The sequence below is a fragment of the Elgaria multicarinata genome, chromosome 18 (assembly GCF_023053635.1).
Source record: "Elgaria multicarinata webbii isolate HBS135686 ecotype San Diego chromosome 18, rElgMul1.1.pri, whole genome shotgun sequence".
NCBI lineage: Eukaryota > Metazoa > Chordata > Lepidosauria > Squamata > Anguidae > Elgaria > Elgaria multicarinata.
Window position 1 is genome coordinate 8,792,400 of NC_086188.1, and position 25,721 is coordinate 8,818,120.

A 25,721-nucleotide genomic window follows, 5' to 3' on the forward strand; every position below is an offset into this window, starting at 1 on the left:
CCACATCCAGAATAGCACAAGAAAACAGGTAAGGAGTTTGGAAACTGAACAGTCTAGCTGCTTATTCCACCTGTGGGAGAAATTTGTTCTGTTCACATTTTAATATGAACCAATCTAATTCTCATTTCCCAAACCAATACCCAAACCAGTCTCCAATTATTTTTCAGTGTTCATAGTTGGCTGAATGTTGCGATGTAGTTCTCCAATCAAAAACCCATACATTACGGATGTGCACTTCAGCAAAATTCAAGCTCACCAAAGTTGTGAGTTTTCTTTTCACATGAACATCCATGCATATTTTTTTCCAAATGTATGCCTCAAACATGCGCTGCTTTGAAATGTACACGTCCTTCTTTGATTAAATACTAGGGCCGTGCTCCACTCCATTTTGGGTCATAGAAGCGGGAATGGAGCGGGCCGATTCGCCTCTGCCAAAGGCGGATCTGAATCGGGTCAGAGGAGCTGAGGATCGAGGTGAAGCGGTTAGCCTCTATCCGGAGCACGGAATGCAGGTAAGTGGGGGGAGGGGGCTCACTTGGTGCCACTGTAGTCAGTGCAGCGACGGCGCCAGGTAAGGGGGAAGGGGCTTACCTGTGTATGTTGCGGTCCGGCGTCGGCTTCAACTGAGGCCAAGGCCTCAAAGCGGAAGCAGGCTGCAGCCTGCTTCCGCTTTGAAGCCTGGGCCTCAGTTGAAGCCGGGGCCGGACCACGACGGAGGCAGGTAAGTGGGGGAGGGGCTTACATTATTTTTTCGGAGGGTGTTTTGAGGTCATCTAGCCAAACCCACTAGTGGTGTAGAAAATCTGCTGTTAGAGCATCCCCAAAAGGGGATGGAACTTCCTCTGGCTGGAAGTTTAACACTGGAGTTGAAGGAGTGGCCAATACAGTTTGTCCCATCGTCAAACAGCTCATGCTGCAAGGAAGTTCTTCCGTGTGTGTGTGTATGTGTGTGGATAATGCAGTATTCATTAGAGGCTCTCCATTTCTAGGTCTTAGATCACATTTCTCCATCATTGTCATCAGCCTGAATAAAGCAAGTAATGAATAACGAAAGAAGACTCCACAACTGTTTTCACACACACACACAGACACCTGAATAATTCATGCCAAAACTCCATTCTCTCCCCATCCCCACAAAACTCTCCACATCACATATGAATCAGGAGAGTGCAATATTTATAACTGATACGTCCCCTGCAGGATGGAGAGAGCTAGGGAACAGCCAGAAGGTTCCTGAGATGATGATGGCCCTCAACATTGAGGAGCGACAAGTTATTCTGGTGCCATGGTACTTGTATTTGCTGCTAGGCAACCATTTCCCCCCTTCTCTCAAGGAAACCAACATCCTAAATGCCAACAGTCTCCTATTTGACCTCTGGCGGTGGCTGATATCTGAAGCCTTTGGAGGTGATCAAAGGCAGCACAAAAAGCCAGGCCAATTAAACAGTGAGGCTCACAGCGGATGAGAGCCACAGGCCTTTTTGAACCCTGCAGGTGAACACCGCTCATGCCCTTGAAGCAAAATATTTCATTGCCCCCTCATTATTCGATGAAGCCAGGCAGATAGACGTTTTGACAGCACCTGACAACTGAGCTAACCTTTAAATAATAAATAAAACAATAATCAAAACACCAGCAACCCAAATAAAGTATGAATCAGCAGTGCTGATTTGCAGCAATGGATCAGCTAGAAAAGGGAACACCTCGCCACCTGGCATGAAGTGAATTAGCTGCGTGCAACACCTGGGCTGCATTTCAAGCTCAACATTTGGCAGCCAAAGAGAACTGTTGGACCCAAGTGTTGGTGGGACTGTTGTGATTCTCACCCATTCTCTTGTATGTTTATTTTACCGTTTATCTCTTAAGAACATCAGAAGAGCCCTGCTGGATCAGACCGAGGGTCCATCTAGTCCAGCACTCTGTTCACACAGTGGCCAACCAGCTGTTGACCAGGGACCAACCAAGCAGGACATGGGGCAACAGCAGCCTCCCACCCATGTTCCCCAGTGACTGGTGTATACAGGCTTACCGCCTCTGATACTGGATTACTGCTACTTACTTTTGTGAACTGCCCAGAGAGCTTCAGCTATTGGGCGGTATAGAAATGCAATAAATAAATAAATACTGGATCACTTATTACTAGCATCAGAAAGAAAATGTTGCAGTATGGAATGTAGCAATTTGGTGCTGCAGCCAGCCATGCTGTGTTGCAGGATATGCCATTTCATTCCCCTCTGTAGTCTATTTCTCCTGTCAATAGTCTGTCAGCAACCCATGTGCACTGAGCATGCTCATTGAGCATTCTTTTTAATTCTCTCTTTCTTTAGGTTCCGCCCCCCTAAGGATTTTTTTTTGTACTTTTGCAAACTTTGGGAATCCCCCACCCACAGCCTTCCATAACTGCCCTCTTGTGTATGGAGATGATGCACTTTTGGCTACAAATGGATCCATGCTCAGAGAAGGTGTTTGCTCTTCGCTGATAGCAGGAGTGGGGAGTCTTTCCATTGAGGGCCCCATTCCCTTGGGGATGATCAACAGGGGTGCATGTTCTGGTAGTAGTTAGGGTTCAAATCAGTGGCAGGTATGGTGCAGCAAAAGTGGATAGGGCCATGTCTTCCTCTTTCTCATTGAGTATTCTTTTTAATTCCCTCTTACTTTAGGTTCCCCGCCCCAAGGAATTTTTTGCACTTTTGCAAACTTTGGGATTCCCCCTTTGGGATCCATTTGTAGCCAAAGTTAGGCTGACGGGTATTAACCAGAGGACCTTCTCTTCTGCTGCTCCCAGACTGTGGAATAGCTTGCCAGAGGAGACTCATCAACTTGACAGTCTAGTAGCATTCAAGAAAGCCATCAAGTCTGATCTCTTCCGGCAGGCCTATCCAGGGGAATTCTAAGATGTTTCAACAGTGTATATTATGTTCTTAATTCAGGTTTATGTATTTTATATTTACTGTTGTTCCCTCCACTCGATCAAAATCGAGAGGCAGGTAAGAAATTATTATTATTAATTATTATTATTTCTGTTCCTCTCTCTCCCTCTCTCTGCCCCTTCTCTCTTTCTACCACCTCTTTCTCTCCTCCCTCTCTCTACCACCCCCTTCTCTCTCTCTCTCCATAAAAGAGAAAAGGAAGAAGTTGAGATCGAACATCAGCGAAAACAAAGTGACCAGATCCATCCATCTGAGTGGAAGGCTTTGAGTACACAGCTCTTCAACATCTGGGTTTAAATCCCTGTATATTCAACCATGCTTGGCATGCTGGATTGGGGGTGGCCAACTCTTTTTTTTTTTTTACTCAGAGGGCTCTTCACACTGAGTCAGTGATTTCCTGCCAGGCTTCGAGACTCCCAATCAGATGTCTGTGCCATCCCCGTTTTCCAGGAATTTAAGACCAGCGAGCTCTGATGGATCAGACTCTGACCACCATCCCCTTTGCCCTTTTGTCGAACCAAATGCCTTTGAGAGCCAGTGTGATGTAGTGGTTAAAGTGTTGGACTAAGCCTCAGGAGATCTGGGTTCTAGTCTCCTCCCAGCCATGAAGCTCAATGGGTGACTTTAAGCCAATTACTGACTTTCAGCCTACAGGGTCGTGGCGGGGATAAAACAGAGAGGACCAGGTAAGGCACCTTGAGTTCCTCGCAAGAGGGTGGGGGGAAGTGGTGGGACATAATGAATTGTAAGCCTATGCGGCAGGGTCTTGCTATTTACTGTGTAATCTGTACAGCACCATGTACATTGATGGTGCTATATAAATAAATAATAATAATAATAAATAATAAAAAGTCCACCAGCATTGCAGGAAAAAAAAAGTGCCTTCTCACTGTTTTTGCAGCAACTGGTGTTATGAGGTACATTGCCTTTGTACCCTGAGGTCCCATTGCCTGTTACAGACAGAGGAAAGGTTTGCCAATGACTTTGATTAATTTGTCTACTCCCCCACCGCTAGACCCATGGCAGCAAATTACACACCAAATTACACACCGACAGACTATGCATTCTGTGACAATGTATACTTGGAGCTTACTTAGGGATGTGTGAAAGCTCCCCCAAGGGGGGGGGGAATGCACTATCATTATCAATACTTCTTTTAGCTTCCTTCAGAATCCTGCAGAGATGTCACCTAAGTAGGATAAATAATAATAATAATTTCTTACCCGCCTCTCCGTTTGGATCAAGACAGGGAACAACAATAAGTCTACATACATAAAATTGATTAAAAACATAGTACAGGTTATTAAAACATCCTAAAAACATCCTAAAATTCCACTGGGTAGGCCTGCCAGAAGAGATCAGTCTTAATAGCTTTCTTAAATGCTTAAAAGATTTTTAAGTTGACGAGTCTCCTCCGGCAGGCCATTCCACAGTCTGGGAGCAGCAGAAGAGAAAGCCCTCTGGGTTAATGCACTCCTAAATCTAAAGTGTCTTTCTACACCAGGAGTTGTTTTTATCGCCTTACCATGTGCTGTCTCCTCGTGGCCCTAGGAGACATCCCCACACCCTCATTTCCCTATCCTTTACACTTGTAGGCGTGCATAGATCAAGGAAAACACATTTGCGCACCTGTGGGTCTCTCCGTCGCCTTGCCGAGCGTCACTGTTTTGAGCTGGGGGATCTTCAGACAGAACTTTCATCTTTTCCTTCCCGAAGTCCCCCCTCCTCCGTTTCCTTATTCCCTCACCTTCCTTCCACTATCTCACTCCTGCACACACTCACTGAGCCTTATCTGCTGCCGTGCAGGCCAGGCCGACATGCCTCCCGCTACAATCCATCCTCGTTCGTGTGTTTTTAACATCGGAATATGATTTACTGAGAGGGAAGGCGGCATGATATCAGGCAGCGTGTTGAGGCAAGCTAAAGAGGAGCATCTATTGAGTTCTTTTGCTCGCAACGTAAAATCAAATCCTGCCTTCTCCCAAGGGTGTAAAAGTGCAATATCCTCCTCCGTATAGTGTAATTTCTCCCAAGGGTGAGCTTACACACATTACATAGAGAGTGCATTGAGTTGGTGCATGGGGCAACTTTGGCCATACTGACATGAACATACCTGGATGCTACTATCAACATCTGCCCCTTCCTCCGAGTGCCACCTCCAAGGGAGGCTCAGAATGGGGCAACAAGAGAGGGCCTTTTCAGTGGTGGCCCCCCACTATGGAATGAGCTCCCCACTGAGGCCTGGCTGACACCAACACTGTCATCTTTTTGATACCAGGTCAAGACCACCCTCTACTCCCAGGCATCTGGGGAGTCATCTACATCTGCCCTTTAGAACAGATCTATTTGTTTTTAGCTGTTTACATTGTTTTAATTTTTCTGTGTTCAAATTTTTAGACTATTTTTATTACATTGTATTTATATCAATGTTTGGAAACCAACCAGAGAGCTTTGGGTATAGGGCAGTATCAAAATGAACAACAGCAGCAACAACAATTACAACAATACAGTGAGCTGTTCAAGTGAATCTGTGTTATACTGCACCAGAACAATGATCCCTCTAGCTTGATATTTGTCCTGTGTCGGCTGTAGCAGTCTCAGTGAGAGTGCTGATCACATTGCCAAGAAATAACCTCGGCCAATGTTCCATCAGACAGGTTTTTAGTTCAAGGGAGTTCAGGCAAAGGCAGAAGTGATCCAGATAACAAGCACAGGGTCAAAACATAGGCAATCAGGCCACCATATGGAGTCAGGCAAAGCAGGAATGGTCAAACAGACAAAGGGTTGAAGCACAATTAGGCAGTCCAATACATACACAATCCAGAGTCAAGCAGGAGTCCAAGGTTGTAGCCCAGGGCAGGATCTACACTATTCATTACACCGTTGTTTAAGTGCATTGTTGCGTCCTCCCTTGCTACGTTACAAAATGCAACTTGAGCCCAGTCAATCGAAATACCTTTTCTTCTATCGTTTTACCCCGGCACACTCTTCTTTAGAACGTTCTTCATTATGCTCATACCGGCTCTGAAGTAAACCTCCTTCTTCCGGTGACTCTGAGCTAGACCTGCCGGGATAAGCCGGCAGGGAGGCGGGGCGACGCGTAGGGACGAGGGAAGCCCTGCAGCGTCTTAAAGGGGCCACGTGCGCCCCGAAAGATAAGCAGTTTTTTTAAAAAAAATTAAGCCTCTGTCCCCTCTTTCACCGCCCTCCCTCCCCCTCCCCCTCCCCGTCGCGTTGTGCCAGCTCTCCCTCCCCTAGAAAAGCCCTCACTTGTCCTAATCAGGAAGCAAAGACCATGGTCACGAGACATGACTTTGAAAGACGGCATTGAATACAACGAAAGGTTGGGGCACATTGTTAGTTTTAAAACGATTTTAACAGAAAGTGGAACGGTTTTAAAAGTCAGAAGAAACGTAACAACAACAGCATCACATGACTGCTGACGTCATCTCTGCCAACTTGTTACGTTTCATCTAGACAAGTGTAGACGGGCTCCAGGGGTTCAAGCACACGGCAGGGTCAGGAAATCAGGAGAAACTGGCAGGACCTCCACCAGCAACTAGCAAGCTCTGATTGCTGGCTTTTACTCACAGAGCCTGTTCAGCCCCACCCATTAGAGTTCTCTGGCCAGAGCCCTACTCAAGAAGATCCACTTTCTCCTGAAGAGGCCATCTTTGAAAGCAAATCCTTCTTCTTACAAGAGACCTACTGGCTTGTCACTGCAGGTGATGGTGCTCCTGGCAGGGGTCAAGGGGTTGTTCAGCATCTGCTCCAGAGTCCCCTCCCTCAGTTCATGCCTTTACTCTTGCATAACTGGGGCATTTACAGCTGGCATTTATGCAATGGGGGGAAATGAGTCATTTCCGGAGCGAGCGTGGACACCAGCCAAGCACTTGTTGGGCCTTGCTGAGTCTCAAAGGAAGCTCGCAGGGCCCGATGAGTGGCGGCGGGGTGAGCATGTGACGGATCAGACATGGTTAATTTTGCCCATCCCTAGAAGACACACACGGCGAGATGTTGTTTGTAGAATCCTAGCCATCTTGAACATCACCCATTTGCCCTTCCCTAATTCGAAGCATCTGCCATGCATATGTGAAGTCATCGTTACTCCTTACTTAGAATAAAGGACAGACAAGCATCCTGATTTGGGCACGTGAGTATGTGTGCATGTGCTTGGGCACTTATTAAGACAGTGTTCATCACAGAGGCACTAAATCTGTCTCAAGGAAAGTGGTCTGCTGTTGGCTTGCTTAGTTTTACAAATCATATTTGGACTCCGCTCTTCCCTGCAAAGCCCCATGAGGGATAGTTACTACCCCCACAAGCTTGCTGTATTGCCTTGTGATAGGATGACAGCAGGAACATACCACCCACAAAGGAAGGATCACAGCAACAGTGAAATGGGCCTCTCTGGGATAATTAGCAGTAGTTGCTGCACACGAATTGCCTACTTAATTATTTTCACATCAATTAATTCGGTAGCTAGGTAAGCAGCCGGTGTACTTGAAATGCTCCTTATTGCAGAAATGTCAATAACGGAGGCCTCAAAGCTGAGTGAGGGTTTGTACATCAAAAATAACTCAGAGGCTGAAATGAGGAGATTGCATAAGGCACAAGCCAACTTTTTTTGCAGAGGGGGATAAAGGAGGAGAGAGAGGCCTTAGCTAGACCTACCTTTAAATCCACGCCGGATGAGGGGAGACCCCGCGATGCAAGTATCGTGGGATGTCGCCCTCGTCTACACGTCAGGCGCAACGAGCTCACGAGGAGAGCCGTCGCGTCCGCCATTTTAAATTTTTTTTTTAAAGGGGCCGGATGCGCACAAATGCTCATGAGCTCAGTTAAGTGGATTTTTTTTTTAAAAAAAAAATGTTTTCCCCGCTCCCCCCACCCTGTCCCCACTGGGCGCAGTGCTCCTGGGGAGTGCTGTGCCCCGTGCACGGCTTCTCCTGGCTACGCGTGAGTACTTGCATGGAGCCGGGAAAAGCGGTGGAATGGGCTACACGCTCGCGGTCTTGGGCTCAGCCCGAGACCGTGGGAAATACTGGGCCAAAAGTGGTGCCCATTATCCCGGGGCAAGGGAGGGTTGATCCCTGCCTGAGCCCGGGATCCCCTGTGCGTCACCTGGACGCACAGGGACGATTCTGGGTATCAGCCCGGGATAACTCCTCATCTAGCTAAGGCCAGAGAGAGAGAGAGAGAGAGAGAGAGAGAGAGATATGCTGTTCGATACAGACCTGTTCTCCCTAGTGTGGGGAAAGGGGTTTGGGGGGCCTGAATCAGTCTCATAATCTGAAGGAGAAGAAGGACAAGGACCAGAAGTATACCAGACAAAACGGGAAAGGAGATTCCCCAAGACCCTTCAGGAGTCCAGGATGAATCTTCCCAGGAGGTTATCACACAGAAGGCCAAAGGCTCAGAGACCAAAAGCTTTCTGGGTTGCACAGCGCACCATGTTATTGTCTTGCATCTCAGCAGAAGGGCTTGGAATCATGACAGCTTATCTTTCAACTTACATGGAGAGTTTCCCCATAGTCCAAACAGCACTGTACCTCAGGAAGGGACTTTTGAAGAAGCTCCTCCATTCAACTCCACCCACTTGACCCTGCAGCAGATTCTGGTCTCTGTCAACTCCAAAGCCCCCTTCCCCTCTGATGGAGGATGAGTTCCCAGGGGCAGGAGAAGGATGACCTCTGGGCCTTTGAGCTTCTGTCCAATTAAAATTTAAAAAAATTAAACAGCCAAAAATGTGCTCTTTCTCCAAAGCATGAAAATGCACAATTTGGGGGGTGGGTTTTCTCATTTTTGCAAATATGGATTTTGCAAATGCAAATTTGGGAAATTGGGGGGGGGGGAATCCAATTTCATCAATGAGTAGACAATGGAACAAAAAGTACCTGACAATCGGTGAAATGCAGAAAGAATGGATTTTATGAAATCCATCTATGTATATAATGTATTTATTTACAATATTTCTATACTGCTCAATATCTAAAAAGGATTCCAGAGCAGTGAACATAAGTATAAAAGGTAGAAAGAGAGAAATAAAAAGCAAATTAAAACTGTTCAATTTAAAATAAAGGACCAGGAAAAAAAAGTGGCAGGTCAGTTGAGGAAGGCTTCTCAAAATAGAGTTGGTTTCAGGAAGTGTTGGAAGCAGCTTACTGTTTGTGCTTGCCTGACCTCTAGGAGCAGGGAGTTCCACAGAGAAGGGGCCACTACGCTAAAGGCTCTTCTTCCGGTGGATTCCAATTGGGCCATAGGTCCATGGTCGATTTGGTAAACTCATATTAAACCTGCACAGAAACAAAATTCTCACTCCTCTGTAGTCTCAATCCATTGTCACAAAATGTCACTGGCCCCTTTCAGAAGACACCTTAAACCATGGTGGTTAAGCCAGAAAGCCAGGCCATGTTCATAAAACACCTTAAATCATGGCTTTAACCATGATAAATAAGGCTTTTTACCTTATTCACCATGGTATAAGGTGTCTTCTGATCAGGGCCACTGTGTGTATGGATGTGTCTGGTTTTTACACCAACACGTTGGGTTCTTCCAGGCATTGCAAACAACAGCTTCTATTTCTCCTTGTGAAGGAGCAATGGCATGTGCTGAATGGCTTCCTAGGCACAACACAGTATTGCTATCACTTGCTTCACCCTACACCTGGCTCGCTCGCTAGGATTCTCAGTTAGAGGTCTTAGAAGTTGCAGCAACATTTCAATCATCTCAAGGTAGATTAATCTTTGGATTCTGCAATTCCATCTCAATTGGGCCTATTTTTAGCTTCCACACTGCTATTGTAGCCACATGCTTGGAAAAGTAGGCCGTATCACTCCGTTCATAACACAAAGCCGACTGGATGACGAGTTAATATAATAAAAAATACATCTTTATTTATAAAAAAAGCATTATATCCCACAGGCATCGGTGAGTGGTGGAAAAATAATAATAAACCCAGTTTTGAAAGGGCAGTGCAGTCCTTTCACCGAACAAAGTGCACAAAATAGCAGAAGGAAGGCAAATGAAAACAGCCAATTAACCCCACCACCTTGCTGAATGGAACCACATAGCCAAAGTATGAAGGCTGCATCTCATGGCCTAGTCTGGGAGCAGAAGAGAATTTTCAGCATTATGGGGGTGGCTGATGTAGAATATATGTGATATATAATATTGTTCTTTTGATTTAGAGGTACAGCTCATATTTGTGCATTTTGATTCCAAGAGAGAGAGAGAGAGAGTGCATAGTTGTCACAGCTGTGAATAAGTCCCCTGAGAAAAGCAAAAGCAATTACCATTCCAGCCACAAAAGAAAGTAAAGAAAGAATGAAAGATTAAATTGTGCAATACGTCATACAATTAAGACTATTGCACAGCATGAGGAGGGATGCAGAATAGCCCGATCTTTTGAGCAATAGCCCACCACTAGCCTGGTCCGTTCTCTTATCTCGGAGCCATGAGAGATTTATTTAAATTTATGCGTGTATTTATTATATTTGATAGTTGCTTTATAAAATACATGCCCTAAGTGACATGCAAATATATAACAATATTAAAATACAAAAAAATAAAAATAGAACAAGTAACAAGAACACCCGAAAATAACATAAACGGAGAAAATAAAGGCTGTCATGAGAAAGAGTTGAGCATGTTAATTACATAAATAAGCTCAAAACAAGCCAGCTAACACGTTCAACAGAAACTGATAATGAAATGATGTTATCGTGATGTTTAAAAGGCCTGGGAGATTAAATATATGTTGGACTGGCACCTGAAGGGTATTAGAATGGGTGCCAAGCAAGCTCCTCTTTCTGGAGACTGCAGTCCACATGTGGGATGCCACCACCAGAAAGGCCCTGTCTGTCATGGGCACACGCCAGACTTCAGTTCATAGAAAGGCCTCCATTGGTCATTATAAGGTGCCGATAATTGCATATGGGAAGAGGTGTTCCTTTAGATAACAGTTGCTTTTCTGTTCATCCAGGGGGTGGATCCTGAACCAACAGGCTCACATTAAAGGGAAAGGGATTTTGGATTAGTCACCTGTACTCACCCTCATTCAAATTCTGACTCCCTGTGGTGTGTGTGTTTGCTTGTACACTCAAGAACAGTAATCCCCGGTGACTCATTTCACCTCCCCATGCTTTCCCCTTGGCTTAGTTCCTTTAATCACGGCATCACCACTTGGACGATGACATGAATTAAGCCTTGAATATTACAAAATATAACTCATACTCTGGTGCAGCATTGACGGATTCATAGTTCGCTGAGCTGTCAAGGGAAGGAATTATAGTAAGACTTATAATATCCACAGAAGTCGGTTTATATAATTTTGCCTTTAAAGGAAAAGGAATGAAAAGAAAAGATAAAGGAGAAAACTTTTTAAAAAGAAAAGGAAAGCCTGGACATTATTTACAAGCAATTCTATAAAACGTCGATATGTCCAGAGTGTTTAAATATAATGGACATGATCCAGCTGAAATTAAACGTCCCACAGATTTCCATGAGAGAGATGTAAGTATTTACCTAAGACTCCCATTGAAGCTAATCTACATCACACTTTCTCAACCAGGTGCCTTGACAAGAGTAAGAAAGTCAGGCTGCTGCCTTTTCCTTTTTGGAAAGTTGTGGCAAACCATGTCTTTTTAATAAAGAAGGCAAATGCCAGGTCCCTTCAAAATGATTTATCACAAGAACATAGAAGAACCGTGCTGGATCAGACCAAGAGTTCATCTAGTCCAGCATTCTGTTCAGATGGTGGCCAACATGAAACCCACAAGCAGAACGTGAGTGAAGCAGGACATGAATGCAACAGCACCCTCCTGCCCATGTTCCCCAGCAACTGGTGTACGTGGGCTTACTGCCTCTGCTAAAAGAGGTGGCATATAGCCCTCTGAACCAATAGCTATTGATAGCCTTCTCCTCCAGGAATTTATCCAACCCACTTTAAAGGCGTCCAAATTAGTGGCCACCACTATATCTTGAAGAAGTGTCCATAGTTGAACTGTGTGAAGAAGTTCTTCCTTTTAGCTGCCCTGAATCAGCCTTGTGGGATGACCCCAATAAGTTCTAGTACTGAGAGAGGGAGAAAAACGTCTCCCTATCTACTTTCTCCACAGCAGGCATAATTTTCCCCCTTATAATGACTCCCTTTACTTGTAGCCTTTGAAAGTTGCAACCTTGCCTCATAGGGGAGTTGCTTCAACCCCTTGATCATTTTAGTTGTCCTTTTCTGCAGTTTTTCAAACTCTGCAACATCCTTTTATTTTTTAGGTGCGGTGACTAGAATATACGGCCTCACCATAGATTTGTATAAGGGGAGTATGATCTTGGAGGTTTTATTTTCAGTTCCTTTCCTAATTATCCCTAACATGGAAATTTATCAATTTCTTCCCATTGCTTTCCCCTTTGGTAGCAATTTCAGTTGCAAAGATAGCTGTTCAAACTGTTTCTGCCCTGACTCAATCTCTGCGTGTACCCTGTGTGCATACACCCTAGAGTTAAAATACATGGAGACTTAACAGATGTGGGGTAGGACTCACCCTCTGCACTCATGCAGACACTGTCAGCATTTTTGAAATGTATCCCAAAATGCAAAACTAGGAGCAGTATTTTACCCACGGCACGGATGAGAAAATGGGGACAGCTGGGAGCATGTGGGAATGTCAAGAGCTAAAATGTCCTGAAGGTGACAAAGGATGGATGAGACTTTCAATTCAGTGCACTGATCATCAGAGCCTGCCCCATTCATGATTGTGAGTGGAGAGGGAAGCATGGAATACAGGCACCAGAGGTTAGGATAAACTAGAGCCTCTTTATCTAAATAAGAGAACTTCACCCATTGCTGGATCTGCATGTAAAAGTGTGAGAATCTAATGGTTCTTTCGTCAGGCACTTTGTCTGCCATATGGGCGAGCCACTCTCCAAAACCAGGAGTCACTCACTTATGAGACACCTTGTAAGTGTGGGGACACCGCCCTGAGTAACCCCCACCCAGTGCCACACAACTCTGAGTACCTACGGGAGGGTCTCCAAACACAAACTATAGCCTGACACGACATCCACTCAGCCCCCGAGGAGAATGGTCCTCCAGATATGCCAATCACCAAATGGTACCAAAGTGTTCACTGACTCTATACTCATATCGTGCCAATCAAATCCATCTATTTATCCACCCTCTACCAATCGTAATTTCAGTATGGAGTAGGCAAAAAAAAAAAACCCACCAGAAATGCCAATTAGTGGCAGGTAAAATTCCTACTCAGCCCTCCCCCCAAAGGGAGCAATTGGTTAATCCCATACTAGTTAAAGGGAGGGAGAGTGGGAGCCGAAACATGAAAGAAGCTGCAGTTCTGCGAAGCTGGCCTTGATAGGCTCTGCCCCACCCATGCCTCACGTAGCACATGTGTGCCTTCCATGTGCGGCTTCTTTCTCCACTCCTTCCCACCTGCAAAAGCCACCCCCTGCCCAAGCCATCTCAGCTGGGGAGAAAGCAGGCCTAGGAGCCCATATATAGTCACCCTTCAGTCAATGGCTGGAAAGTGTGTACTTTTGAAAATGGACACAGAAAGGCACTTTCCCCATTCAAACAGAAAGAAGAACTGCTTGCAAAGTAAAATGACAGTGAGGTGAACTGAGCTTCGAACTGGCATTTGGACAATCTCCGCAAGTGGAAAGATGGCTGATTTTCCCACCCGTAGCTAAGAGCTCTGGGGAAGCACTTTTGATAGGTATAAAACCTTGCTGCTTTAATTGAGAGGTTCACATGTAGATGCAAATGGACCACCGATACAAAACTCAACTCGAAACAGGCCTCTTTGACAATCCCACCTTGATTTCTCCTTTTGCAATTATTGACACAGCTCCAGGTTGAATGCAGAAAGTAAGAGACCAATTTGGTTTATGGATCGATCCATTTATTCAGTACTTTCCCACAGCACACAGCCACCTACTGAGGTCACCGTAGGCTCTGGAATAAAACTGCATCTAAGCACATTTATAGGAAGAAACCTTTCCGAAAGAGAAAAAGGAAAGAAAACACTAGGCAATGCTCTTTTCTATAAATATACTGTGGTTCAGAACAAAATGTTAGCAAGTGTTCCTTGATGAGGCAGAGGACTGCCAAGTGGTGTTCTCAGAGAGGTAGCAATAGAATCACCCCTTCCTTCAGCCAATTAAATCTGGAATGATAAAACTGCTCCAGATTCTGTCCCGAAGAAATCAGGCGATAAGGCCTAGGAAGGTGAAAAATAAATCATTTTGACAACCAAGTAGAACCCAGACTTGAAAAAAACAGGGGTGCTTCTGATCTTCTCCTTATCCAAAGATCTGGAGATACATTTTGGGATTTCTGAATTACCTGCTCTTGTTTCAAAGTGGCACTGATTCAGTTGGACGGCTCAACTGACCCATTTCCCCCCATCTCCACACAGTGAATGGTGAGCTCCTTGGGGGTCCACCCATAAGCTTGCTGAGAGCTGCCCCGCTGGCCCACTTCCAGCCAAGCCAGCCCGGCTGAGTGCATGGCATTGTGTGCGTCTGGGCCCTCCAGAAAGTTCACAATTCCCATGGCACACTTGCACTAAGAGGCCCTTTCCAGCCCCAATGGGCGAGGGAGGGGGGAGGCACAGAAAAGTGCATTTTCTGGGCCTCCAGAAAGTGTGCAAATTCCCCCAGCCAAGCTAATGGAGCAGCTGGAGGAATCTGTGCACTTTCCAGAGGCATGGAAAGCACACATTCCTGCCCCCCCCCACCCAATGGGGACTTTCTGGCCCCAATGGGCATGGGGGTGGGTGGGTGGGTGGAGGAGAAGGGGAAAGCTTCCCACTCTAATGGTGGCCTGCCATTAGAGTAGAAGGGAAAAAACCCTTCTCCTCCTTTCCCTCACTATCAACAGGCGGGGCTTAAAGGTCCTGTTAACAGGATCTTTAAGACCCCCATTGGTGTGGCTGGGAAGGACTAACACAGTTTCCTCAAGGCTGGGGAAATTGCAGATTGTAATTGCAGAGGCCACCAGTGAGGGAGGAAGCAGCAGCCAGGCACCTCTCCACCGTGCCTGGGTCCAGCTCCAGCTGAGAGCCCCCTCCCTCCTGCTGTCAACTGTAACTGCTGAACTTTCCAACTAAGATTGAAGTGCCTGAATTTGCTTTCCTTTTCCCCCTCCTCCTCCTCCCTCCCAATCCCCTTTCCTTTTGTGTCATGTCTTTTAGATTGTAAGCCTGTGGGCAGGGACTGTCAAGAAATACTTTTGTAAGCCGCCGTGAGAGCCTGTTTTGTCTGAATGGCGGCATAAAAATCTTAAAATAAATAAATAAATTTCCTCAGGGCTGAGGAAAAATTAAAACCATTCAAAGTATAAAACAACAGTATAAAACCATAATATAAAATACAATATAAAAGCTCAATCAGATAAAAAGAGCAGCAATGCAAAATTGCAAATTTAAAACACCAAGTTAAAAAAAAAATTTATTTATTTATTACATTTCTATACCGCCCAATAGCCGAAGCTCTCTGGGCGGTTCACAAAAATTAAAACCATAGTAAGACAACCAACAGGTTAAAAGCACAAATACACAATACAATATAAAAAGCACAACCAGAATAAAAATTTATTTTTATTTATAGACTGTTAAAATGCTGGGAGAATAAAAAGGTCTTTAAGTATGTAGTGGTGGCAAAAAGAACAGGAGAGGGTACATGTGTTGCAATATCTCTCCATCTTTCTACAAAATAGGTAAAATGGCCACTTGGAGCAGCTAAAGAAAATGAAGACATTATTTATTTTCTTTGGGGTTTTTAATTGGTTTTAATTGGCTTTATGGTGGCAGCCATCTTAAAATAGAGAGAGGGATGGAATTGGTTAGGGTTGGAATGTGCTCCCTGCTACTATTAACCCTCCTGCCATTTAATCCCCACTTAAACTACCAAGAATTCAAAGTGCTGGTATTAACATTCAAAGCCCTAAATGGCTTGGGGCCAAGTTATTTGAAGGAACGCCTCCTCCCATATGTGCCTGCCCGGACCTTAAGATCATCCACAGGGCTCCTTCTCCGTGAGGCCCTGCCGATGGAAGTGAGGCAGGTGGCTACTAGGAGGAGGGCTTTCTCTGCTGTGGCACCCCGGCTGTGGAACGAGCTCCCCAGAAAGGTCTGCCTGGCACCTACACTGTACTCTTTCCATCGCCAGCTGAAGACCTTTTTATTTTCTCAGTATTTTAACATGTAATTTAACTTAAATTTAAACCTTGCTTTAATTCTGTATTTTAACCTATATCAATTTTTGCTGTGTGGTTTTATCCTGGTTGTGCTTTTGATATTGTATTTTGTATTTGTGTTTTTAGTTTGTTGTTTGTTTTTTATGCTCTTCATGATTTTAATTTTTGTGAACCGCCCAGAGAGCTTCGACTATTGGGTGGTATAAAAATGTAATAAATAAATAATTAAAATATAGGATGATCAAAATCTCCTCTATTATTGTGCCAACTAATGGGATATTTCAGCTCAGCATCCATCCTTTTTCTAAGCAACAACTTAGAGCATTCTGAGTCAAGCCAACAGTTCATCTAACCCATTATCTTGCTTTCCAAGGCCCCAGGACTTACTTCCAGGGAAGCTCATTGGTTAGAGTCACATCACATCATGTGCAATCACAGTAGATATAGCCACATCAGGTAAAGTCACATCACATACAGTCACTCACAGTAGGTTCTGTCACATCCAGTAGAACCTTAGTTTAGTCACAGAGCTTACAAGTTCAGGCAACCCAATCAGCACCCCAGACAGCTCCCAGTGAGTCTGGGATTGCTTGCTTCTCTCATTAAACAGCATGAAGAGATGTTGTCTCAGCTAGGAGTCAAAGCTATCTGAGGCCTTACAAAAACAGACAGGACCTGATCTGCTGAAGGCTCCACCCTTTGAAAGAGCTGGTTGTACTCCTCAAAGGGCTCTTGCTTGATTTTGCATTCATACGTTTCTGCAAAGTCGAGACTTGTCCTGTAAGTCGGCAGATGTGGGTAAAGTTACATCCTCTGGTCAGGAGAGCACAAAAACAAAGGCCATGAAGGACAACACTCTGAGCCACATCTTCATCTGGGACTTCTTCTGTACCCTGTGAGACCCCAGATTCAAGGCTCATGGTACAAGTAAGATCTACTCTGACCAGAAATCATTCATTGTAGTCCTGCTAGTGGAAATCATTTTTAAGTGACGAGGTTTAATCTGGAACATTCTAGGAGCATAGAAAGTTGCCTTATACCGAGTCAGACCATTGGTCCATCTAGCCCAGTATGTTCCGCACTGACTAGCAATGGCTCTCCAAGGTTACAAGACTAATTAGAGGCAATGGTTGGATGAATAACAAACAACACTAGGATACCCTAGTGTTGTTTGTTGACTCCAAGGTTACAGGCAGGATTCATTCCCCTCCCTAATTGGAGAAGCCGGGGATTGGACCTGGGACCTTCCGCATGCAAATCATGTGCTCTAACACACTCAGCTATGGCCCCTCCCCTAAAACTAATTTTTAGGCAAGGACATAAAGGGTGATGTGCTCCCTTATGTACTACAATGGTAACCCCTTTTTCTTTCATCCTGGAACTCAACTAGACATCCATCTAAGCACTGACCAGACCCAGACTTACTCTGCTTCAGCAAGGAGGTGGCGGCAGCATCTCTCAGACCATGCCTTGGTCTGCAAGTCTCTCTCCCCCCCATCAGCTAAACAGGACCAGTAGAAGCCTATGAAAAATAGCCCCAGTAGTTTTCTTTTAATATGCCACCCCTTTCCTCCTCTTCCAAATCACGTGAGGTACTGGTTCCTCTCTATTCGGCCCTGGTTAGGCCTCATCTAGAGTATTGCGTCCAGTTCCGGGCTCCACAATTCAAGGAGGACGCAGACAAGCTGGAGCGTGTTCAGAGGAGGGCAACCAGGATGATCAGAGGTCTGGAAACAAAGCCCTATGAAGAGAGACTGAAAGAACTGGGCATGTTTAGCCTGGAGAAGAGAAGATTGAGGGGAGACATGATAGCACTCCTCAAATACTTAAAAGGTTGTCACACAGAGGAGGGCCAGGATCTCTTCTCGATCCTCCCAGAGTTCAGGACAAGGAATAATGGTCTGAAGTTACAGGAAGCCAGATTCCAGCTGGACATCAGGAAAAACGTCCTGACTGTTAGAGCAGTACGACAATGGAAGCAGTTACCTAGGGAGGTAGTGGGCTCTCCCACCCTAGAGGCCTTCGAGAGGCAGCTGGACAACCATCTGTCAGGGATGCTTTAGGGTGGATTCCTGCATTGAGCAGGGGGTTGGACTCGATGGCCTTGTAGGCCCCTTCCAACTCTGCTATTCTATGATTCTATGATTCTGTAACATGCCCCTCAGTTAGGAATAGGATTCATGCATTAAGGCCCAAATTGCTGCTATATTTAATCTGCCCAAAGATAATTCAATCAGACTGTTATGATGTGCCAGGATGATAATCTGCTGAAATTCCTCCTCCCACCCCCCAAAAAAGTTATTCTTTGACACCTGCTGCCTGTTAATAGGCCAACGAAGTCTAATAAGATAGCCATGGGTAGGGAGGTGTAAGGAGCATATGCATAACAAGAAGATGAAAACTCTCTTCATCTTTTTCAGATTGAATGAAATCTAATTACATGCTGTATTGATTGTTGTGTATTACTGGAAGTGGCAACATTTTTTTAAAAAAAAAGGCGGGGGAGATGCAATTACAGAAAAATTGCAGGCTGACCCTTTCAATTGCTTTTGGCATAAAAGGGTTATGCATGAGTTTGAGATATGAAATGGTTTCCCCCTCTCTAACTTGTTGGTTAAATTACTGTCTGTGTTGTTAGATGCAAAAATATGTCCAGGAAAAAAGTCAATTGGGCCTACACCCCTAAGTGCAGGTATTAGGGAAGAGAGTAAATCCTGTTGGTCCTGGTGGGACTAACCTCTGAGTAAATATGCTTCGGCTTTCACTGCATATGTAACTCTCAGCTGGATCACACAATGCCATGGGCTACTTTCCCCCACACTCACTGAGATGGTTTATTCATGTTACAAATCTACCACTTGAGCCAGGGCCAGCACCTCTCAGTGGTATAATTGGGCATTTGACAGGGCCCAAGACCAGAAGTGGTCCCATCCCCCAAAATGCAATCATTTCCATATTTTTTTTTTTTTCATTTTGCACAGAACATTCAAGAATGCTGTTTGCAGCCTACAGGAATTCCTAGTTTGTTTGCCTCACCTCTTCTAGTTTAGGGGGAATCACCCCAAACCCTCTCCCCAAATCATGGAGCAGCACTAATTGAGCTCATCAATCTTATATCCCAGCCATGCTGACAGCAGCCTCTGCAATGCCCAAGGCAAAGTTGGGTCTTGAGCAACCATAGCGCCTATCCATTCTACAGCACTTTTAACCATCATGACATCCTCCAAAAGAATCTTGGGAATTGTAGCTCGGAAGGGTGGTGTGTATTCTTCGTCAGATAAGTGGAATCTCCTCTCCAACAGAATAATGGTTGGCAGGGTTTCCTGGGGCAAAATAACGTGTGATGAGAGTTTCAGTTTGAGGTCTACCTATGGGCTCAGAGATTCTGGGAATTGTTGTGGCTATGATCTATGCATTACCAGCTGCTGCTGTATATTGTCTACTTGAACTGACAATTCTCAATTCTCTCAATTCAGAGAACAGCTGGGTTAATAAGGCATTACAAATCAGAGAGCTGGTGGACAGACATTATTCCAGGACTCTGGCCCTGGAACTAAAGGCTTTTAAGCCTCAGATTTCAGATCTCTACCAAAAGCACAGATGTAGGCTATCAGTGCCACCTGAGGAATGGTCTACCCAGAAGCAGAGCCTTGCTCATAAGGAATCCTTATTCCTCAGGTAGTCACTTCTGCATACAGCAGCTGGCTGAGTCTGAATCTTTGGACACCCACATTCCCTGGAGGTAGGTGGTCATTTGGCATCTGCCTCTGTGTCCAAGATGGGGGTAGGTTGTGATTGTTGTCTCCCCCAAGGGCTGAGGAGCCCCTTGAACAGCCACAAGGTCCCAAGACCTAGAACATAAAAGAATCCCTGCTGAATCAGACCATAGCCCTATCTAGTTAAACCTTCTACTCAAATAGTGGCCAACCACCTTCTGGTCAGAAAACCAACAAGTAGTACATGAATGTAACAGCATACTGCCTCTGATGTTGGAAGTAGCACATAGTCATTCTGCTACCCTTCTCCTCCATGCACAGACATGAATAGGTCCTCCATGATGCTTTTGCTTGGGGGTGGGGGTTTCCATGTCATCCTCCAGATGGGTCATGATGGTGGGCTCAATTGGTGAGATCAGGCAAGGACATAAAGAGTGATGGGCCCCCTTATTTACTACAAAGACAGCCTAAGCACATATAGGGAGGGTGCTCTTGCACCAATGTCCTGCTTGTCAGTTTCCCACGGGCAGCTGGTTGGCCACTGTGTGACCAGAAAGCTGGACTATATGGACCATTGGTCTGACCCCAGCATGGCTCTTCTTCTGTTCTTATGTATCTGCCAAACATGTGGATGTCAGGCATAGGTTGGCAGGAATGGTCTTGCTGTCCTCCTTTACATGTTGCATATCTTGAATAAACATGTGGAATAAAAGAAAAAAAAACATTTCCCAAATGTTGCAGCTCTAACGTGCATGCAGTCTCAATGGGATGGTTCACATGGTTTCTGCAGTGTTATGAAAGCAACGGTGGGCTGTGGCACCTGTCAGTAGCCATTCTGGATATTCAAGTCATAGTGAGTGGTCACTGCTGCTTAGTGTGACATCTGAACCAAGCCAAGATCCTCTTCACTATGCCTCAAGACTCTTCTCCCATTCCTTTTGCTGTTAGCTCAGCTATCACTTTCAGTTAAGGGCCGTGCGCCGGAAAGGAACATTTTAACAAATTGAAGGGAATGCACAGGTTGATGAACTGCAACAAGAAAGTGCAGCTGCGTCCAACGTGGGCAGGATTGTGAAAAGTCGGGGAATTGCTGATTTATATGAAGTTGCTCATACAAGCCAATGACTCACTTGTGTGATTCCTCCAAGCCCTCACCTCTATGGCAGCATGAAGGCACCAGCTGGACATGTCAGGAGCTTTTAGAAATATGAGTGCTCCAAGAACATGGAAGTTGAAGGAATAACTCACCAGAAACAATTGTTTTAGGCACTGTGTCAGCTGAAACAGAAGGAGTTCGTCAAGGAGTATTCTTATTTTCTGCACTTATCTCAAAAGGAAGGAAGAAAGAAAAAGATTGCTCCGGTTTGGCTAATTGACATACTGTCCAAATTTTGGTGCCAGGGAATCTCAAATTGTGCAGCTTATTGCATGTAAGTGTGCAGAGAATTACACCCTTATAATGCAATTGTATTCACACTTACTCAGAAGTCCCACCATGTTCAGTCAGGTTTTATATTCCTTTATTTATTCACTCATTTAATATCCCACATTTCCACCCAAAATAGAACTTAGGGTGTCTAACAAAGGTAAAACATTATTAAAAACAAAATCTTAATTAAAACATGACATAAAAAACAAATGAACTTTTGTAAATGTTCACCACAAGCTCACCATAATATCTGGTGGGGGAGGCATGTGTGCATGTCTCAGATTGTTTTCCTAATACTCATTTTATTTATTTATTTAAAATATTTATATCCTGCCCTATATCACTAAGATCTTTAAATTTTGCAATGCTAGCCTTTATCAATGTGTGTGGATAACTGCTCTGTCTACCCCAGGGTCAGGGAATCTGGGTCTCTCCAGATGTTTTGGACTGCAAACCCAAGCCAGAATGATGAATGGTCAGGGATGGTGGGTTGTGACCTATTGCACAGGACTATTTCACAATAGTCTTGTGAAATAGTCTTAACTGCAGTACCTTCCTTTGACCTAAGCAAAGTGTTGGAACAAAGGCTGAATCCCCTGCTAGTATCTTTTGGCCAAATGTTTTGGCCTCCAACTGCCATCATGCTTCATCACTGGCTATGCTGGCCAGGACTGATGTGAGTTGTAGGCTAAAACAACTAGAGGGCCAGAAGTTGCTCAACCCCACCTTAATTCAGTACTTGCTGTGATCTCAACTTCTACCACCTTCACACAATCAAATATCACAAACTTGTGCAATGAAAGAGCATTGAGATACATGCATCCCAGTGCTGTGAACACATAGTTATTGTCAAAATCTTCTCCTGAGATATTCAAGGTGCCCTTCAGATATTTTGACTACAACTCTCATGAGCACGGGCCATTGGCTATGCTGTCCAGAGCTAATGGGATGTATAGTACAAAACACCTGAAGGGCGTTAGGCCACCTACCCCAATTCTAGGTCGAGACTCAAAGGAAGAGAAACAAATAGCTTCTTTCTTCTGCTGTTGTTTGCTAACTTCCCACCTGAGGTCTTAGAAAGAAAGGGCCCATCAGCCTCTGCATCTCTTCCAGCAGTAGTGAACCATTCTCCAAGTCTCCTCCCTGGTAACCTTCCTCCTTGCATGTGCCTTGTGACTCAATAGAGGGCCTGATCCATAATTTGGAAACCATCTACTGTAAGGTGTACCATATGATCCACTTCAATAAACCAATGTTGGTGTACCACACACTTCCCCACCTTACACTCTCCAAATGTTTTTGACTATAGTTCCCATCGTCTCCAACCACAGGTTGTGCTATTTAGGGCTGATGGGAGTTGTAGTCTCACATTAACTGGAGGACACCAGGTAGGGGAAGACTGGCATACTTATTCATGTCATTAATGCATGAATATCCCACCTTTGTTCCTCTTGCAAGGAGCCCAAGGTGGCTTACGTGATTCTCCTCCTCTCCATTTTATCCTCGCAACAACCTTGCAAGGTAGGTTAGGCTGAGAGTCAGTGACTGGCCCCAAAGTCACTCATTCAGTTTCATGGCCAAGTGGCAACTAGAACCCAGATCTCCCCAAGTTCCAGCCCAACACTTTAACCACTAGCCACTCCACACACTGGTACATAGCCTACTCATTGAAAGGGACCTGGATGCATAACAACAACTGTAAAGTATATTAACATGCAAGGCATTGAATCATTCATAAATATTCGCGGGGGGAGGATACCCATTGGTGTTAACCATTTCCATTTTTGAAGGCTGAAACAACTGCTTCTGCGGTTGAAAACAACATTCTGTTTGCCACAACTCTAATTTGAAGCCACACACCTTTCATCATGTCTATGTCACTTTATTTGCCACTAAACACAAAATAAGGCAAGGCGTTGCATCGTATAAATCCCTTCCTCTCAAACTGTTGCAAAAAAATTCATTACAGTATGCTATGAATCCCTTAGGGGTTCATACTTAACTGTTTATGAATAACTGTAAAATTGAAATGCACTTGTCAGGTGCCATCGGCCACTTTCTCATGGAAAGATTAGGAGCGACACAATCTGCTTTTATTAGTTAGCTTGTTTTAAAGGTACCAATAAACATGATCTCATTTATACACCTAATGAAATGTATTTCTCCAAAAGAAAAAAGAAAAAAAAGCTGGGGGAATGGCAGGTGGGAATAATAAAAAGCAGGGTACATTTTTTTAAAATGAAGAATCCATAGTCTCTGCACTTCATGAGAACTAGGAACGATGGTTCCTATAGTGTGCTCTTAAAAAACAGTGAAAAGGAGGGGAAAACATCTACTCCTGGAAGAGCTATATAACCTGATCCATTTCTATAGCAGTATTGAATTTGCAACATGCTCTTTATAACATGTCCTGATTTTTTAATCACAACAGAAAGGTAACCACGACTGGTTCACACACACACTGTTCACCACAGCATCTGGCTGCAGCTTTCATGGTGGTCCACCTGGTTCATTGCACCTCAGAGATCAAACAACATAAATAGAACTTTCAACTTGCCTTAACTCACCAGGTAGCCAAGTTTGCACAGCAGTGCATCTTTAATGACCAGTTCTTCACACATGCATTTTGGCTGGCAGCAGCAAGGTACAAATGACACATATGAATGAGTCATCACCACAGATCAGTCACCCCAGGCAAAATGTTCATATCATACTGCTCCATGTATAATGATCTTCAATGGAGTCAGCATAAGGGTAAGAAGTTAAACACAACCCAGTGTGACTTCAGCCTGCCAACTTATACCTTAACCTCACCCTTTCATGATGCAAGACCACACCTACAGCATGACAACAGCTGGGCTATTGCATTTGCCTTGCTGGATCTCCCAATAACAGTGTCAGCTACTACCAACACCAGAACAATAAAGTCTCTTCCTTCAGTGGGATGTGAGTCTGTTACATCAAGTGCCCTCCAGATGTGTTGGACTACAATTCCCACAATTCCCTGCCAGCATGGCCAATGGCCATGCCAACAGGGAATTATGGGAGTTGCCACTCAACACATCTGGAAAAAGCACCAATTGGAGAAGGCAGATTTACATTGTCTTCCATGACAGCTGATCCCATTGAACCCATAAGCTCTGCACATAAACTCTCTACATTCAGCTCTCAGTCATCATATATAGAGCAACAGAGCCATGCACCTGCATCTATGAGCCAGCCTTAAGTGCTGAATAACCACCCAATGTGAAATCAAGTGGTGGACATTCAAGTGTGATCATGCAATGACATTTTATAGATAGGGAATAGAGGCTCAGATCCCAGGTGGTACTGGCCAAGCTATGACAATGTAGCTGAAGCAGGGCTTGGACACAGATCTTTGAGACATAAACCTAACTGTTAAGTTCCCACCTCCTCGTCATGTCAAAGTTCAACAACTCCTGAGTTACCTCCACTACTTTACATTCAAATAGGGGGGCATGCCCCAAAGTCACATGGGCTGTGGTTGTTTTTAAATACCCATGTCTTCCTCTCATGCTCCAACAATTTTCCTTCCCTAGTAAGGGCAATGACTGAAACTTTGGGGCTTATGGGTAGTCCACTCACCTCTCCCAATGGGGACACCATGTAAATTGTCCAAGTCTTTAAAATGCCACGTGGTCTCACCATTGCACAACCTCCACCACATCCTGTTAGATGGGAGAGGTCTGCACTTTTAAACACCCCCCCCCAAATATATGCTATAGATCACCCAATCCTATCTGACACCTCCTCTCCCATGCTTACCATTGAGCTGGTTATACACAACTTCTTCCAGGTGGTCCAGCCGCTGCAGGATGGACTCCCTGTCCAGCAGGGCACCCGCCTTGGCGTTCCTGCTCCTCATCCGTCGGTCGGCACTCCTGACGATCTGCACCAGCTCCTGGGAATGATCCTGGATCCTGCAGTAGACCGAGAAGAGGATGATCCCCACAAAGACCAAGATGTTCACAGTCAACAAAGTTTTGATTTTCCTTGCCACCGCCATGGAAGCCACTGGTTCGGGGAGGCATCAAGGCATGGTAGCCGGTGCCCTCGGAACTGCAGCAGCATCTAAGGCAGGAGTCTCTGCCTGCAGAAGATGGGAGGAGGACTGATGGAGGAAGAAGGGAGGGAGGTCTAGGCAGATTCTCACACACACACACACACACCCCGCACGCTCCTTCTTCCCCTCTGCTCAGTTGCCGGAGATGAGGGCAGAGAACAGCCAAAGCAGAAACTGATGGAAGGAGCTGTCCTTTCAGCACCACGGCTCTCTCCGCCACCGCCTCCTTTCCTGAGCAGCGACAACCAGGACCCAGTCACCTTCTCCTACTCTCTCTCGGCTCTCTGCGGGCAAAGAGAGAAGATGCGGCGGGGATGCTCTTGCGATGGGGGGGGGGGGAGTTTGAAGG

The 25,721-nt window shown here is 45.1% G+C and overlaps 1 protein-coding gene across 1 annotated transcript in view; it reads right to left on the bottom strand.

The window, feature by feature from the left end:
- GALNT9 (polypeptide N-acetylgalactosaminyltransferase 9) overlaps positions 1-25,447 on the bottom strand; it is a 143,718-nt gene extending 118,271 nt beyond the window's left edge. Inside the window, exon 1 of the mRNA XM_063143739.1 lies at positions 25,075-25,447. Within this exon, the coding sequence (XP_062999809.1) occupies positions 25,075-25,315 (241 nt within the window). The 5' untranslated portion in view covers positions 25,316-25,447. The remainder of the gene's footprint in view (positions 1-25,074) is intronic.
- Positions 25,448-25,721: the final 274 nt, after the last annotated feature.